This window comes from Hippoglossus hippoglossus, chromosome 6 (genome assembly GCF_009819705.1).
Source record: "Hippoglossus hippoglossus isolate fHipHip1 chromosome 6, fHipHip1.pri, whole genome shotgun sequence".
Classification (NCBI taxonomy): domain Eukaryota; kingdom Metazoa; phylum Chordata; class Actinopteri; order Pleuronectiformes; family Pleuronectidae; genus Hippoglossus; species Hippoglossus hippoglossus.
The window spans coordinates 24,737,647-24,756,050 of record NC_047156.1 but is presented as its reverse complement, the minus strand read 5'-3'; the positions used below and the strand labels follow the sequence as shown (position 1 = coordinate 24,756,050).

At 41.3% G+C, this 18,404-nt stretch overlaps 1 protein-coding gene across 1 annotated transcript in view; it reads left to right on the top strand.

Moving 5' to 3' along the window:
• Nucleotides 1-18,404, top strand: part of cftr (CF transmembrane conductance regulator) — a 41,193-nt gene that overhangs the window by 7,271 nt on the left and 15,518 nt on the right. Inside the window, exons 4-17 of the mRNA XM_034587815.1 lie at nucleotides 744-959; nucleotides 1,401-1,490; nucleotides 4,287-4,450; nucleotides 4,917-5,042; nucleotides 5,848-6,094; nucleotides 6,307-6,399; nucleotides 10,252-10,428; nucleotides 10,574-10,765; nucleotides 14,771-14,865; nucleotides 15,727-15,813; nucleotides 16,118-16,907; nucleotides 17,045-17,173; nucleotides 17,258-17,295; nucleotides 17,803-18,089. Of these exons, the coding sequence (XP_034443706.1) occupies nucleotides 744-959; nucleotides 1,401-1,490; nucleotides 4,287-4,450; nucleotides 4,917-5,042; nucleotides 5,848-6,094; nucleotides 6,307-6,399; nucleotides 10,252-10,428; nucleotides 10,574-10,765; nucleotides 14,771-14,865; nucleotides 15,727-15,813; nucleotides 16,118-16,907; nucleotides 17,045-17,173; nucleotides 17,258-17,295; nucleotides 17,803-18,089 (2,731 nt within the window). The remainder of the gene's footprint in view (nucleotides 1-743; nucleotides 960-1,400; nucleotides 1,491-4,286; nucleotides 4,451-4,916; nucleotides 5,043-5,847; nucleotides 6,095-6,306; nucleotides 6,400-10,251; nucleotides 10,429-10,573; nucleotides 10,766-14,770; nucleotides 14,866-15,726; nucleotides 15,814-16,117; nucleotides 16,908-17,044; nucleotides 17,174-17,257; nucleotides 17,296-17,802; nucleotides 18,090-18,404) is intronic.

Sequence of the window (18,404 nt, the reverse complement as noted above, 5' to 3'; positions counted from 1 at the left end):
TGCCGTGTGTGTGTGTGTGTGTGTGTGTGTGTGTGTGTGTGTGTGTGTGTGTGTGTGTGTGTGTGTGTGTGTGTGTGTGTGTGTGTGTGTGTGTGTGTGTGTGTGTGTGTGTGTGTGTGTGTGTGTGTGTGTGTGTGTGTGTGTGGTCTCAGTGGAGAGGACCTACAGAGCGACAGTGCTATGACGTACAAAGTATGTCACACCATAGTGTCACTGCCCATCTCACTGTCCTGGGCTTATGGGAAAGTGGCAACAACAGCCATTGCGTAAGTTAGTACAGTTGGAGGTGGTGGTCACGATAAGAATGCCTGTTAGATGTTAAAGAGGCTGTGTGGGAAAACGAAAAAACTTTGGAAAAGGTTCTTAGTTGTCAAGTACAAAATTATGACATTGATGTTCCTTTTATATCTGCCATTTTTATGAGTCCATTACATTGTTTGTGTTTCCACATGAACTACTCCAGTGAATTGAATGAAATGATAAGGTGACCGTCTACATATCACAATATATATTGTAATACATATCAGTTTCTAGATAGATCTAGATTAAAATATTTAAATGATGAAATAAAATAGGATTATTCACCATGTTAGAAGTATTCACTAGTGATTTCCAGTTTGAAGCTTCTTGACACAAAAAGTTGAATTTTAATAAGATTTATTATGAAAAACATGTACTGCATATGAAAGCAGATTAAATCAATGAATCTATTTTCTGTCCCATTGCCTCATCTCTTGTTGTAGGAGGCGTCTAAGACAGTGCAGCCACAGCTTTTGGGTCGTATCATCGCATCCTTTGACCCGTTCCATGCTCCAGAGCGGAGTCAGGGATTCTTCCTGGCCCTGGGCCTGTGCCTCCTCTTCACCGCCCGCTTCCTCCTGCTGCAGCCCGCCATCTTTGGCCTGCATCACCTGGGTATGCAGATCCGAATCGCCCTCTTCAGTCTTATATACAAGAAGGTAAGGGAGGGGAGGACAACTTTTATTTGTGTGTTGCATAAATAAAGGATATAAAGAGATAAATATTCAAATGGTGACTGAGAAGTTTGAGAAAATCTCCAACTAATTCTGCTTTCATCCCGCAAATGTACTGTTTTCATTTCTGAAATGTTGACATTTTTTTGTTATGGATTTAAATCCATTACATTAGTTGCCATTTAGATACAATGGAGAATAAAAGTTAAATGAGTTCCCTCTGAAGTTGTGAGAAGTGGAACATCTGCTAAAACTTTTACCGGTGGCACAGAGGCATTGATTAAATCCTGGGAGGCAATCTTCAGGCTGCTTTGAGGGGCGTGACAGCCTGGTGTCAAAGTTTTGTCACGTGTCACCGGCTTTCTCCCGTCCAATTCACTTTATCCCTTTGTGCTTCAACTGACCCCTGACCTTTGACCTTTTCAGACCCTGAAGTTATCCAGCCGTGTCTTGGACAAGATCAGCACCGGTCAGCTAGTCAGTCTAATGTCCGCCCACCTCAACAAGCTAGATGAGGTGAGACATCACAAACATTTTGTTAACTTGCATGTACACTGCAGCAGGTTCTTTTTGCATTACATAATCCAATGAACCGCTGCTTGGAGTAATGTAAGGTTCTGTCATACACTTGATGTTGAAAGCTATAAGGAATGCCAGTTTTGTTACCCTGCCAAGGAGGTTATGTTGAAATGTAATGTAATGTTGTCTGTTAGATAGCAGGATTACACAACTACTGGTCAAATTACCATGAAACTTGGTGGAAGCATGTGGTATGAGTCAGAGAAGAACCCAATATATTTTGATTCAGATCCAGATGAGTGGATCGATCCAGGAATGATTCGGGAATAATTTTGGGATCTAGATGAGAAACATCAGGCACATTTAGGGAACTGGTATCTATGAGGGTGTGTACTTTGGTGCTGCTGGATTGACTTTAAGGGGACTATCAGGCCTTGGCGGAAGTATGTGCTCTACTGAGTGTCATTCTCGTTATTGCATTTTAGTGTTCTGATTTTGATTACATTTTAAGTATGGTGTTTAAATTGAATACAGGGAAACCTGGTTATTTTTTGTCCTGTTTGCATGATCATGAGAGTATCTGGGTGTATGGTGGTCTATGCAGGTGTGTTGATTTCTCAAAAGGGTCTTACTGTGGTTTTCAGTGATTTCTGTCATATAATGTTACAATGTTGGATGTCCATGTAAAACATGGAATACATTTCAAATAAACGTGTGTTAGATAGTCCTTGTGAGACAAAAACTCAGGCGTCAGACTGCTGGCATCTTCTCCAAGCACAGCTCTTTTTCTCTAAATGTTTCAGTTCAGTACAGGGATTAAAGTCCTCTGTTGCTACAACTGATTTCCCTCAGTTAGAGTCCAGTGGCCATGTATGACATCACTGTATAAACCCCAGAACTCATCATTATGATTTGTTGCTCAGGTTGTTAGTTTCATGTGATGTTATGTCAGGGACCATACGTAGTGTGTGCGGTTCTGTTCTGGCTCATAAAACAAACTATTGCTACACAAACATTGTACAACTGCATCATTGCTTTAATGGTTGCAGTTTGTTGACTCATGTTGAAAGGAAATGACAGTGAGTCAGCTGTTTAATGGGGCCGTCTATGTACTGGAGTTTTCCCTAGTGTTTGCTAGTTAGCCAGTATGCTACTTACACAATGGTGAATGTTTTCAGTGTGTGTTCTTACATATTTTACTCTGTGAATTCAGCAAGATATAATCTATTTAACTGTGTGAGTGCTTTTTAAAACTGTGAATAATACAATGGGACTCCAGTGGAGTCCCAGTATAAAAATACAGTTGGAAATAAGCATAAATCCCCATATATATATATATATATGGCTTTTAAATCTCATCAGAGGTGATAGTACAGAGCGACAACACATTTCATGATCTGCATTGCCAAATCAGACTTTAATTTTCAGGAAGTTGATTATCATATAATTTACCATCATGTGTTTAGCCTGATGTATTTAGAAACATTGTTTCTATATATATTCACGGTGCAGACATTTGGTTACCTGAAAATGTGGTTACGGTGCAGACATTTGGTTACCTGAAAAGTCACAAAAGCCATACAGTAGTTTTCCACTCATGAATACCTGGGAGACAATGACAGTTGACACCCTGACTGACTTCAATGGATCCATTTTATTACCACCACTCGGTGATGTGTTCTCTTTACTGAAGGACAATTGGAGGACAAATAATCGGGATCAATACACACACATTCAAACACAATTAGGTGTGTGTACAAAGCAAAGTGTTGAGAGACACATTTCTTATTATGCAAGACAACATAGCTAGAGGGCGTGCGTGTGTGTGTGTGTGTGTGTGTGTGTGTGTGTGTGTGTGTGTGTGTGTGTGTGTGTGTGTGTGTGTGTGTGTGTGTGTGTGTGTGTGTGTGTGTGTGTGTGTGTGTGTTTGTGTTCTGAGTCTCACTGAGGCTCTGAATGTGGAAACACTCTGCCACCTACTGTGAGACAATTATCACCTGGCTTGCATGTGGCCTGGGTAAAGCACCACTGTCTCCTGGTGGGCGTTATCTAGTCTAGTGTGTGACATGTGTTTGTTAAAAGGAGGCTGGTTGATATTCAGCAGAATTAAAGTTTTCACTTTTCAGGTGAGTGGATCAAACAGTAACAACTTATTGAGGTGAGAACTGTAAAAGTGTCTCACCTACAGAGCAGCTGATATTCATCAGCACATTGCTAAATGGTATTGATACTTTCTTTGTTTCTTTATTTTCTACAGTCGCTGCTTCTGTACTTTCACATTGTCTTTCTACGTTGCATTTTGTAGTCTGTCAGTGTTATCTTACATACATTCTATTGCAGTCCCCACATTTCATGTACAGCAATAAGAACCCATCTATTAAATAAATACAAATAAAGAATAAACAAAACAAACAAACAAAACACATAGCAATGACAAAGCAGTACTGATGCACATGCTGTAAATACCACAATCAGGCACAGTAGTAATTCTTTTTTTTATCATGAAGTCATTTTTAATACTATGAATCCAAATAAGCTATAGATTGTCTCTCTCCATTGTTATTGGTTACAAAAGTTGCATTACTTCATTATATGATTTTCTGATTTCAAAGTAACGCATGATAATATCATTCCTACCATATGATCAAGAATTATTTAAATTATAGAGGTTTCCTTGAAGCTGACCCTTGACCTTTCTGTGGTCAGGTGCAAAAGAATGTCTCCTCATCGGAATGTGTAAGTCATATTCCATCTCACACTCATGTCGTGTGTATGTGTGTGTTTGTATTCCAGAGCCTGGGTCTGGCCCATTTTGTGTGGATCACCCCCCTGCAGTGTATCCTGTGTGTGGGTCTGCTATGGGAACTGATCGAGGTGAACGGCTTCTGCGCCCTGGCAGCACTGACCCTGCTGGGTATCATCCAGGCCTGGCTCTCACAGAAGATGGGACCTCATCGGTGGGGAAGCACTGCAACACATAAACACAACATACAACATGAGCCATTTACATAAGAAGCAAACCTAAATTTGTTATTATTCAGTTCCCTAATGTGTTGCAGTCTATGTATTTACTTTGTGCGCCGTTACCTTTCCCTCAAGTTCTGGGACTATCCTACAGAAGCCACGCAAGTCAGTTATCGTAATCAATCGCTCATAGTGATGAATTTGGCCCAGGACAAACGTGATCACTATAAGCGGTTTCCACTGTACAAGAATTTTGTCGGAGGTGGAGGCGGCACAAAATTTGATGGAGGCGGCTGCCTTGCAATTCTCTATGAAGGAAAAACCCTGATGGTGACTTTATGTGTCTGTCTATGGTGGATGTGTGCCTGCTTGTGCATCTGCATGCACACAGAAATGTTAATTTATGTATTTGTGATGCTGCTTTGAGTGGGTGATTTAAAATCTGTCGCCCGTCAACAGGGTAAAACGAGCAGGGATGATCAGCCGCCGCCTGGCCCTCACCTCTGAGATCGTGGAGAACATCCACTCTGTGAAGGCGTATGGCTGGGAGGAGGTGATGGAGACCATCATCAAGAACATAAGGCAGTAAGATACCACCACAACCACAACTTCACAAGACAATACAAGAATAATGTCCCTAATAATTAAATTATTATTATAATTATTCATTGTTTTTATTAAACCTTTCTGGGTCAAAAGGATAGCTGTAACAATGTATCTGCACGTCATTTAAATGATTAAAATATAACAGGGTTCAATACATCCTAAAGTCAAGAATGATTTGAACCCGAACCCTAATCACATTTCTTTCTTTTTTTATGCTACCTGTACAGTACATCATGTATCGTAGAAATACTGTAATAAACAGAAAATTCTAATGAAACCAGCCCCATAGAGAGTAAGCCAACTTCACATTTAAAGGGCTTTGACTGTACAGTAGAAGTTGAGTCAACGTGGTGCCAAAATTCAGAGGGAGATGTTAAAACGTGGTTACTCTGCATAACCATGCTGTCGTTACTGATGCCTGTTAGAGCCAGAAGCAGCATCACTGTAATTGGCAAGTGCAATAAATTTATGAAAGAGTTTTGATGTCATGGTGCCGAAATATTTGATTAGTATCAGAGCTAACACGAGGACAAGACTTCACATTTACCTGATAATAGCAGCATGAAAACTGATGCACTGTTTTCCAATGTGCCTTTTTAGGATGTTTTTTGGTCGCTCTTTGAAGACAAAATCTACTGTCATGCTTCATTACAAGAACTTAATATTGCAGTATTAAAGTTCAATTAAAGTTAAATATAAACTGAAACCACTGAAAGCTTTATTGAACTTGAATATACTTACACAGTCTTAATAAAGCATATATGCTTTTCCCCTCCCTCCTCAGGGACGAGATGACACTGACGAGGAAGATCGGTTCTCTGCGTTACTTCTACAGTGCTTCTTACTTCTTCTCTGCCATCTTGGTTATCGTATCAGCCATTGTGCCTCATGCACTCAGCAAAGGCATCATACTGCGTCGAATCTTCACCACAGCCTCTTACTGCATGGTTCTGCGTATGACGCTGACCCGTCAGCTGCCGGGATCCATCCAGATGTGGTACGACACGCTGGCACTGATCAAGAAGATTGAGGTGGGTCTAGGGACGGGGGGTGTGAGATATCTATCAATTAGTTATATGCCTTTAAGTATAATCAGTATAAACACATAAACACACAGTGTTGCTCATCAACAGATTCAATGAAAAATGTCAACTTTAACAGGTTTGTACAGAGCAAATGTGCCACTGTACGTATACTCAAACTACTGCCTATCCTTGATGTCTTTTGTTTGTTTTGTTTCCAGGAATTCTTGATGAAGGAAGAGTACAGAGTGCTGGAGTACAACCTCACCACGAGTGAAGTAGAACTGGTTAATGTGTCTGCATCGTGGGATGAGGTTTGTTATGTCTGAATCAGTTAATCGATTACATTAATGTCGATTTCAGCTACTGAAAGGAGAGGAATCACAGATTCTTTGGGGGCCTGAAGTTTGGGGTAATTGTTCTGTAAATGGTCTGTACTTTACTGTACAGTTTTACATTCACCCATTCACAAACATTCATACAGTGCATCTCTGTCAGTATCTTGCCCAAGGACACTTCGGCATTCGGAATAGGGAAGACTGGGATTGAACCGCCAAACTTCTGGTTAGAGGACAACTGCTCTTATGGTCCTTTGCTCTAGAAGTTCCATTCCATCATTTATCCTGTTTGGATCTAGTTATGAACTTCTAATTTCTATAGGGGAGGATGTCTGCCTGCCACACATGTTCCACATCAAGCTTTAGCTCCGTATAGGGGTTTGTTGTTGAGATGGATAGACTGTGAGGTGTGTCCTCTGATCCAGGCAAAGATGTAGGCACTTGGAGAACCCAGCCAAGTCTAGTTTTTACTGCTGAAGGTACCCTCTTTGCTCTGAATGGAAGAAGAACTGGGTTCAGATGTAAAGGTCCCTTCTATTGTGTATGGTCTGTCTGGATTTGATGCTGCAGCAATTTTTAGGGCAATTAATTTACCCTCCATGGTCGGTGTTTCTTGCCTCACTGTAGGCAGGTCAACGTTCTAAGCCGCCCCATCAAGGCCAAGATACTAAGCAGCTGAAGGCAGTAGTATTTTCAGCCTGGTTTTGCCATGATATGGCTGCTGATGGTCATGATATGTGGTGTAACAGGTAGCGCAGGCTGCAATGGAATTAGAGGTGGGTTTGGATATACTGATTGAGGTGAATAAACTTGAGGTGTGATTTGGTCAGCATGGAGTGAAAGTCCAGGAGCAGACTGTCGATGAGCTGCAGGTGCTTGAAGAGAACATAGATGGCTTTGCTGAACATGAGAGCAGAGAGCGCTTGACCAAAATGCACCTGGGTTTGTGGTGTTTGGCTGTGCTACCCCTGGGCTACAGGTGGTTGGCTAAAATGAACTTTCGTAAATTGCCCCTCTGTGTTTGGACTGGATGTGCCTGGGGGAAAGGCACAGAGACTGAAGATGGTTTGGTGGAATATGCATGAGCAGGCAGTGCTCGGCTGAAAGGTGCTAACGCTGAGGGTGCTTGGCTAAGGGTTGTGAATAGGGAGTGCTTGACTGCCATGTGCTTGGACTGAAGTCCATTGGCCGGTAGTAGCAGGAGCTGAGGTGATTTGACTAGCAGAATAGGCAGCTGGGGGCGCTTGACAGACATATCCAGGGGCTAGGGGCACTTGGCTGACCTGAACAGAGGGTGTATTTTCAGATACTATAGTAGCAGATTGGGCTTGCATTGTGCAAGGTTTCTGCACCATGTTTACTGATTCTTCAGGATCATTATGTGGTCGAATCCCTAAGCAGGGGTGTCTTTGCACTGACTGAGAAATGTTACCACATTCTGCTACATGTATAGACTCTGAGAGTAAAGGCTCTGAATGTGCTTTATCATAAGGTGTGTATTTTCCCTTGTGCTGGTCATCACACCATGAATCTGTTCATCACCATTCTGCTCTTCATATTCATCTACTTCAGAATTACACTGTTCATACAGTTCAGGTCTATCTTTAAGTTCTTCAACCAAGCTTTTCAACTCTGCTGTTTCTTGCCTCAGGAGAACCGTTTGTGGAGGCGAAGGGCCTAGTGCTTCATCCCACACAATGACTTGATTGTACAGTTCTGTATGGTAGTCTTGGAGATAACCAGGCGGCCTTCTTTCTTTATGTGGTCTTCGTCTTGATTCCTCCTCTGTATACTCTGGTTAAGGAGCTCACTCCGGCTCAAAGGAACATGCAAAAGACTGTAATTTTAAACTGGATATGTGGCGTGAATTTGGTTATCATATGATTAAGTGGGATATGAATGACTGGATAATAGAGTTTCTAACTGGGGTTCACATTTAAAGACAAGGATCCTAGAGGAGCTCACTCCGGTTGAAGCACCATTATAAGAACACACCCAACCCTTATATATCCCCCCATTCTCCCAACTACTCCCCTATCCACTGACGGGGGAAACTGTTTATTTGTGTATTTGTAACACACCATGTGCTCTGATGAGGTTTGCTCACAGTGCAACACGAAGCTAAAATCCACTGAAAACACCTTGAATGGAACCCCCTTCGCTAAAGAAATATTGATACAGCTTCCTGCAATCTCTATTAATGTGTAATTGACCAAAATCTGAATGTTAAATCATAAACATCCATAGTTTGGCATGAGAGTGATCCTAAATTAATAAAGCTTAAAGGTGTTGTTGTAGATGGATGTGTGCATAGGTTCCTTGTGTGTGGAAAACTGACCATAACAAAATTAGTTTTGAACTGATGGTAATATTCAGCTGTTGCTTTATTTAAGTAAGAACAGAGGAGCCAAACAGTCAGATTGGTATATTGGCTTGTTCAACATGACAGGCTGTAGTAGATTTACAGTATGTGTGTGTCAACACTGTAAGAGGACAATGATATATTTAAAGAAGGTAAATTCCCACCGCCCCTTAATCCACTGTGCATCACAGGTAAATTAGTGACAGCCTCATCATCACTGGGAATGGGGAGTATAATCTTATCTATAGGCAGAGGCTGTAAACTTAGTCTAATGGGTGTAATTCATTGACCACCCAGTACCGTGAGAAAACAAATATCTAACGCTGGCTTTTTTTCTATCACTTATCATAATTAATTACCTTGGTGTCATCACCAAACCTAGCTGGGAACGCTGGATCTCCCTTTGACATTCAGGGTTGTGTTCATCGCCTAATTCCCAGATTCTCCTCTTGCTTTCTCCTTTTCCTGGAATGTGCCATTCGCAGATGAATAGGAGGGGTGTTGCCTTTCTTTACTGTTGACAACACGTACGTCAGCTCATTTGAATGAGAATTGCACTAGCAAACCTAAACAAACCACCGCAAGCCCAAGCGTTAGGGGAACGGTGACCCATAGAGCGTCACTGAGGTCGATGATTAAGCCGGCGAGTCCAGCAGAGTTCCCCTTTTTCTATCAGCGAGATGTGTCACCCATTAATCTTTACAGAGGCAGTGACAGATGAGGTGAAATGAGGCCATTGTGAAGACTTTGAGAGTTGTCCTCTGTCTTTGGAGAGTCTCTTGTTTCTCACAGTTGTTGGCCTGGTGTCACTGCCTGACAGACACACTCACTTAGTTGTATTTATGTAAACCTAGTGTTTGGAATGAGTTGTTTGCTTGACCTGTGGTGATGCTGGCTACAGCTTTCTTTCTGAAACTGTAAAAGTTACCTGCAGGAATTGAGCTGCAGAAAATACAGACCAGCTGCTGGACTCAGTCCACAGAAGCCTGAAACTGCTTCACACGACTGCACAAAGAGCTGTTCACCTGTTCTTTCAAAGTTCAGTGAAGCTCAGTATGCAGAACCCAGAACTGGAGAATCAATATGTCTTTGCTGTTGTGATCACGAAAGTCACTTACGTTGATGAGTCCAAGCTGCGGCTGCTACAGAGGGCTGGTCGCCTGTTTTTATTTATTAAAATTGAATGTATGTTTCTCAAGATATGCATTGAGATTTCTGGAATTATTTGATAGATGTAAAATTTGTTCAATCAAGATTAATGTCTGATTTATAATATATTATATATATTTATATAAAATGCAGGTAAAGTGCACACAATGTATTGCATGTTTCAGTTTCAGTCCTTTTTTTATATTCTCTAATTGTATTTTATATTAGCGATATTACATTTTTTTGAATATCTTCACATCCTCCCAAGATTTGTTCACATCAGTGAAAGGCTCCCCCTTTTTTCAACTCCTCTGCAGGGCATCGGTGAGCTGTTTGAGAAGATTAAGCAGGAGAGCAAAGCAAATGGACACCTGAACGGTGACGCCGGCCTCTTCTTCACCAACCTATACGTCACACCTGTCCTTAAAAACATCAACCTGTACCTGGAAAAGGGCAAGATGCTGGCAGTGGCTGGATCCACTGGCTCAGGAAAGGTAGATCAAAGAAATCCTCTCATTCACTATTTATTAGTGAATGACAGCAACATCTTTGTGACATGTGACAGCAACATCTTTGTGACAGCAACATCTTTATAAAATGTAGTCAAAAACAGAACATCTTTTTTTCCATTTCATCCAGAGTTCCCTGCTCATGATGATCCTTGGAGAGTTGGTGCCATCAGAGGGTAAAATCAGACACAGTGGCCGCATCTCCTTCTCACCACAGACTTCCTGGATCATGCCGGGGACGATCCGTGACAACATCCTGTTTGGCCTGACCTACGATGAGTACCGCTACACCTCCATCATCAAGGCCTGCCAGCTAGAAGAGGTACATTCATTTGTCTATCTTCTTCTGTTCTGCTGATTAAGTATTTTCTTTGTATATTGAGCACGTTTGTGCAAGCTTTGGTTGCCCGCCGGTAAACAGAAGTGGAACACATTGACCCAAATGCATCAGCTTTTTTATTTAGCTGCATTCATAGGCAGATAGCTGTTAATAGAGATTAGCCAAAATGTATTCTGGACCTACAACACCTATGCAAAGTATCCCTGTTAGTGTTTTTGCGGAGAAACGTTTGACTCAATTTATAAAAGAAACTAGTCGGACTGCAGTGTATGGCGAACAGAAGCTGGAGTCTGGGCCGGGATATCTGCTGTCTACACCTAAAACCCCAAAATATTGGCCGTTGCTCCCAGAGGCTAATTCGTTATCAGACGATAGCTGAAAGGCTCCCAGATTGCTTCTTATGTAAACTACACAGATCTCCTGCTTTTTATATCAAACACAACATTTTTTATAGAAGAAAATAGAAGTTATCAAGGCTTTTCATGATGATGAAAGAGTTGGCTTAGCCATATTTTGATGTTTTTATGTTTGGAACAGATAATGGACAAACACAGCCACCGAATAAAAGTGCAAACAAAGGTAAAGATGTCGATGAACATGGTATATGTTGAGTCACTGTAAATCACATACTGTGAAAAATGACAAATGGCTCAGTGTTTCATGGCAGTTTTCTGTAGTAAATCCATCTTCTCGTCTTTTGGAGCCTCTGCACAGCATCAAGCAGGTTCAGATTTCCCCCCAGTCCACATTTACACCCATTATGTCCCTCACACACAGACAAAGACACACATGCCTGCACATTCTGTCTCATATGCTGATGCACATACACACACTCATGCACTTATGAGCCTCAGTGTTGAGTGACGGCCTCTCAGCAGAATAATGTCTGTCTCTGTTGCCATGGAAATCCCGCGTCATCTCAGTGGGATGGAATATGAGCTTGTTGGTTCACAGCAGTGGACGTCACAATACAGATGAGTTGTACAGGCGAACCATCAGGTCTGTGGGTTTGTTACATCTGAAACGTAATATTAAATCATCAAATATTTTGTTTTAGACTTAGATTTATTCACTTGTCGAATACTTTATTAGGAACACCATACTTACACTGTGTAGCCCCTCCCTTTTACCTTGGTTCCTCTGATCTGCGTTGACATGACTGCATCACATAACTTCTGCACATTTGTCGACGGCACATTCACGCTACATATTTTCTGTTCTACTACATCACAAACATGTTTAAATCAGATCTAGTGACACATTGAACTCCTCATGTTCAAGTAACCTGTTTGAGATGGTGTTTCATCCTGCTGGAAGGAGCCAGTAGAAGATAGGGAATTTTGACCATAAAGAAATGCACATGGTCAGTAGGAATATAAGGCTGTGATCCGTTTCATTGGTTCTGCTGTTGATGTTAGATTTTCGTATTCTCTATTCAAGAGCATGTTTTCAGTTTGAGAGCTGGATTTATTGATTTCAAGTTCAAATCTTTTTGTGCAACCAATAGAATCCCGGCTCTAGATGACAGGCAAAATTGTCCCTCTTTGTGGGTGTGTTAGCTTTTATATCTTTGAGAGTCCTGTACGGGCGGTTACGGGCCTAACCGGCTTCCCATCTGGGCGCTTGAAGAAAAAAAATGATATCTTAGCTGTAAACTGCTTGGTGAGTTTATACACCTTGATAATGCATAATTATATGATGTAAATGCATAACATTAACAATTTAGATATTAACTCTAAGAATTAGATATTTGACCTAGAGATTCTTCAGAAACCTTGTGTACTTGTCAAGTATACAAAAAAGTGAGTATCATATATACAGTGAAGTAACAGTGAGTAATGTAACAAGTCAAACTTTCTAGAAATGGCCACATTGAATTGTCGTTATTACATACACTGTATTAGTATTAGTTATACTAGAATCAATGCAGCAGCTCATGTCATCATATCTGTTTACTGCCAGCTCCCATTTCCTGTCACACTGACAGTGCCTCAGTGGTTGTGATTAAAAACACAACATGTTGTCACAGCAAACAGAGCTGGCAGGCAATGTTGACATCTGCGTGTTAAAGCCAGCTTCCATTTTGTCTTTGAGGAGACGCGTCAGTGAAACTTAAATAACAAAAGCATGGAGAGGAGTCACACTGTCAGTACAGCTACATGAAGTATTGTGTGGAAATGACAGGAAGTCTGTCTGTGTGCTTTGTGAGTCTTGAGGCCTCCTCTAAGATGAAAGGGTTGGAGCTAAAGCATTGTTTGAAGTAATTCGTATTTGTTCTGTATAAGTCTGACATTGCAGTTGGTACAAAGTCTCGCTAACTTCTGACTATCGTCTCTATTTGGCATGCAGGCAGGTTGGTTTGTGACGGACTGGTTTGCCTGCCAATCATTTCATCCTGTCCAAATGAAATGATTGGTCGTGTTAATAAACGTCCTGCGAGGGGCCACAGACACCGGCTTTTTTTCTTTTTCTTATTGATGGCTATGAGGGAAGTAATGGGAGATAAAATTATTACAAAAACAAATAACCAACCATAACTTTAAGTACTAATCGCAAATACTGAATTTTCTACTGTCGAAAAATCCCCAGGGCAACCCTGACAGACTGGAGTGACAACTAAAGCAGATTTGTCCAGACAGAGACGAGTTGTTTAGTGGGCTTGTGACTGTAACTCCTCACTATTGTTGCTCCAGACAGACAGCCCTGGGTGGTCCTGCCACTGTAAACTCATCTTATGCCTCCAGCCTCGAGGCTGCTGGCCTGGCAGATGCTTTTTGTTCACAGTAAGACACACAACATGTCTTTTTACTATGCTGACTTATTTTACAAGCTGTTAAACAACCTGTTAACTTGATCCCCTATGCGCTCCTGTCAGGACAGCGGAAGCCGACAATAAACAGGTAGGACGTTTTAACGATGATAAACCTGTGCTGTCACTTCATCCTTATCGGTGTGAGCGTCTATTTTCATTGTCACTTACCACTGAATGCACCATATATCTCTACTTGTGACATGTACTTCATGTGCCTCTCATCCCATGTGTGAGTTGTGTCTTTTGTGTGGTTTGACAATAAATCAGTGTTGATCATCTGAACATGAATTAGTCTGATTACCAGGTGAACATCATCGTGTGTTGGTGTTTGTTCCATACACAGTGCTGAGTGTGTGAGAAGAAATATCTGCAGTTGTATTAAACTATTAAAAAGATTGATTGTGCATGTTAGTAAATAGAGACAGGCAAATACTTTCTTTTGATCTGTTAAAAAAGCAACAATGATCTTTTAATTTCTTTGACACAAAACTCAAAGATCCATATATCAACTTAACGTAACATTTGTTTAAGAACCTCATTGAATACAACATGCCTCATAAATGTATATTATACTATATTTCCTGCCTCCTATATTCAGATATTTGTCTGTTTTAGGCAATCTTAATGCAGAGTGAAACCCTAACACAAGGACATGGTGCAAGGATAACAGGCCCTCCTACAGTGCTAAGTTGTACACATGTCATACAACAAGTATTCAATTGGTAAAAAGTCATCACAAGCTTTCATCTGCAGGAGAAACAAACTCTTACTCTTGTTATGCTGTTTGCATTTGGATTAGATTGAGATTTTCCCCCTTTTCATTGAAACATTTCACCAGTTAGAAATATGCCATATTTTGATCTTCTGTTGTAAGACCATCAACTTTTATTTATTAATGATGCGTTTCTTTTCCAAAGTTATCAGAATAAGTGGATACAATTTAAGCTGACGGCATATCTTCAAACCACTGACCTAGTTTCAGGAACTGTAGCATTTAGATTACTGGTACAGTACAGCATGCTCCATGACTATTCATACTTTAGAAAATACAACAGGCAATGATATTAAAAATGTTAAATACCAAGGCTCCATGTAGGAAAGCAATCCTCTTGCTGTTGTACACAAATCCGTGCATGCATGTGTTTGACCCACACATCCCTTGTTCCCCTCTCTAGGACTTTGCCTTGCTGCCAGAGAAAGACAAGACGCTCCTTGTTGAAGGCGGGGTAACCCTCAGTGGTGGTCAAAGGGCTCGCCTCGGCCTGGCCAGGTACTCACTGTCTCACCTGATCATCTGTCATTCACCCGTTTTCATTAGTTATAATGGCTGTCTTTGTTTTGTCCTGTCTTTGTTTGATCTTGTTTTTGGACAAAAATAGAACATGAAATAGAAAAAGGACAAATATCCTTGTAATGAAAACAAATCTCTTTAGACTTACAGCAAGTAGCATTTTGTTTTCCTTTTAAACATCAACACACGTTCACTTCTCCAGCCTCTGTAGACATTAGGTGTGAAGACACATTGTAGCTCACAATAAATGAAATCACTAGGACATAATCTATTAATGTAAAAAATGTCCTATTCTTTAAAAGCTACATATTTAGGATTTGATGTCCTGTTACAGTATTGTTTCCCAACAGTGTGATTAATCAAGCCTGCACAGGAGATAATCTTAAACTTCAAAAGCTGATAACAGTCCCCTCTCACTCTTTTCTGTGTGACTGTTTCATGGTCTCACTCTTCACTGATGAGTGCTTTCTACAGCCTCAGTACAGCTGTATTACTCCATTAAGTCTCTGCATGGATTAGTCTCCTGTTCCCATGCATTATTTACTGTTTTAAAGTGTGGGCATCAATTTGCGGCCACTCACTTGGTTTTTAGCTCCTGCCATCACTGTTAGTATTTACTCGTATCGATCTATTCCCATAGGGACCTGACATCCTCATTTACACTACTGTGATATGAGGTTTTTCTGTCTCTCTTATTGCTTCCTGTTTTTTTTCACTCACTATTTTCTGTTTTTATCTTGCCTTAACATTTGTTTGCTATATGTCACGATTTGTCACATTTCCCTAATTTTTACCTCACGCTGTCTAACTCACTCTGCATGTTTTGGTTTTCTCTCTTAGAGCTGTGTACAAAGATGCCGACCTCTACCTGCTGGATGCACCTTTCACCCACCTGGACATCGTGACAGAGAAAGAGATCTTTGAGAAGTGTGTTTCCATACAGAGAGTCTTTCATGTGGGGGCGGTGGGGGTAGCTGAGTGAAAGTTTACATTCAAGGTCAAGGTTATCTCTGCTTGTGACAACCACACACTGCTTGACTGGTCATTTTCACTCTAACCTTCTCAGGAAATGGGATTTAAGTTGAATAACAAATAATTATGTCGATGTAATGTAAAATTATTCTTTTAGGATTTCACATCACAAGCAGCTCCTTTGTTTTATAGTAAGGCGTGGTTCTCAGAATAGAAGTAAAATGTGACACTTTTCTCCCTTTTCTGAATCACTACACAGATGCGTCTGTAAACTTATGGCCTCCAAGACTCGTATTGTGGTCACCAGCAAGTTGGAGCATCTCAAACGGGCAGACAAAATTATTCTGCTGCACAACGGCGACTGCTACTTCTACGGCACCTTCTCAGAGCTGCAGGCCCAGCGCCCCGACTTCAGCTCCCTCCTCCTTGGCCTTCAAGCTTACGATAACATCAACGCAGAGCGACGCAGCTCCATTCTCACAGAAACTCTCCGCAGAGTCTCCGTAGATGAAACTGCCGGCTTCCGAGGACCAGAGCCAATTCGGCAGTCGTTTCGCCAGCAACCACCTCCAATAATCGGTTCTGGATCTCAAGGCCACCCTGTGGGCGATGGCTACCCAGAAAAACGCAAACAGTCCCTCATCCTTAGCCCCCTGGCAGCTGCCCGCAAGTTTTCCTTCATTGGGAACTCGCAACAGACTTTAAATGCACCACAGTCCTCAATAATAGAGGACGGGGTTTGTGAACTTTCAGAGAGAAGATTCTCTGTGGTACCCGAGGATGATCAAGTAGAGGAGGTGCTCCCCAGGGGGAACCTGTACCACCATGGGTTGCAGCATTTCAACGGGCAGAGGCGCCAGTCTGTCCTGGCATTCATCACCAACGCACACGGTCAAGAGCGGAGAGAGCAGATGCAGTCGTCCTTCAGAAGAAAACTGTCCATTACACCGCAGTGCGATCTGGCGTCTGAACTGGACATTTATGCCCGTCGCTTATCCAAGGACAGCGTTTATGACATTAGTGAAGAAGTGGATGAAGAAGACATGGAGGTAGAACCTTTTTCAAGGCGTATTAGTGTAGATAAGTAGATTTATTTGAATGTATAATGTCACCTTTTCATTTTCAAGTTAATAAGAGTTTATGTTCAGTGTGACTGTATGTTACGAGTAATCCTGTTTCTCCACAGCAATGCTTTGCAGATGACCGTGAGAACGTCTTTGAAACTACCTCATGGAGCACTTACCTGCGCTACATCACCACCAATAAGAGCTTAGTCTACGTCCTCATTTTCATCGTCTTAGTCTTCGTCATTGAGGTTAAGCCACCACCATTTTTTAAATTCATATAAATTTAATTGAATTTAGCAGTAACCGTTTGTTTTTCTTCTTTCCACCAATAGGTTGCTGGTTCAGTCATTGGCATTTATCTCATAACTGAGTAAGTTCAATGTAATGTTTTTGAGGCAAAGGCTGGTGTTGCTGTCTGTACTGAAACTCAACACATGTTGAAGGTGTTTTCAGATTTATGAGTGCAATTGTTATAATGGTTATAGTTACCACAAAGGCATCAAAGTAACATCGTTTTTCTTTTCTACAGGACTTTAATGCAATATGTTGAAGTATATAATTGTTATAAATGTTAAACGTGAGTTAAAATAGTTTAAAATGGTCATGTAAATTCCTAATTGTTTATTACATTTTTTTGAGGAGCATGTGCTTTTAAATGTTGGATTTTGTGACCAGTGTAGTATTTGATTTATAAAGTATCATTTACTCAACAGTTTTTGCATGTTATGCATATAAGTTTCAACCATAAAGCATTTTGGTATCTGTTATGTTAAAATTCAAGAGACTGGCAGTGGCAGGGCTACGATATAATCGGTGCCTGTTCTCAGTCTAAAATTCAGTCCATGTTTCTTCTTCATCCTTTGCTCTGCTCTACCAGAAAGATCTGGAGGGACGGCGCAAACCCTTCATCACCCAACTTCATCAGTGAGCAGCACCCCAACGCCTCTTCGCCCCCCGGCCACCTGGCAGTAATCGTCACAAAGACCAGTGCTTATTACATCATCTATATCTACGTGGCCACTTCGGAGAGTGTGCTTGCCTTGGGCTTCTTCAGGGGTCTCCCGTTAGTGCACACATTACTCACTGTGTCCAAAAGACTGCACGAGCAGATGTTCAGCGCTGTGCTGCGAGCCCCCATGGCTGTGCTCAACACCATGAAGACAGGTGCTTTTCTCAGTTAGAAATGTTCATGGCTTTTTTGTTTGGTTAAAAAAAATTGACAAAATTCAGAGGTGTTTTTTTTCTGCATGTAGAACTACAACTAATAAGTCATATTGAACATTGTACCAAAGTAGTGCCAGAGTTATTGTGCCGGGGACAGCCAGTGGCTGACAGCCATATTGGGAAATCCCCTAAGCTGTCCCTAAACTACACACTCAGGTTCTGCTTCTACTTTGCATGCACAATTCCTAATGCAGAAGACAGATTTATTTGGGGAGTTGCAGACTATGTGTCATATAACCACCATCTTTGTTGTAA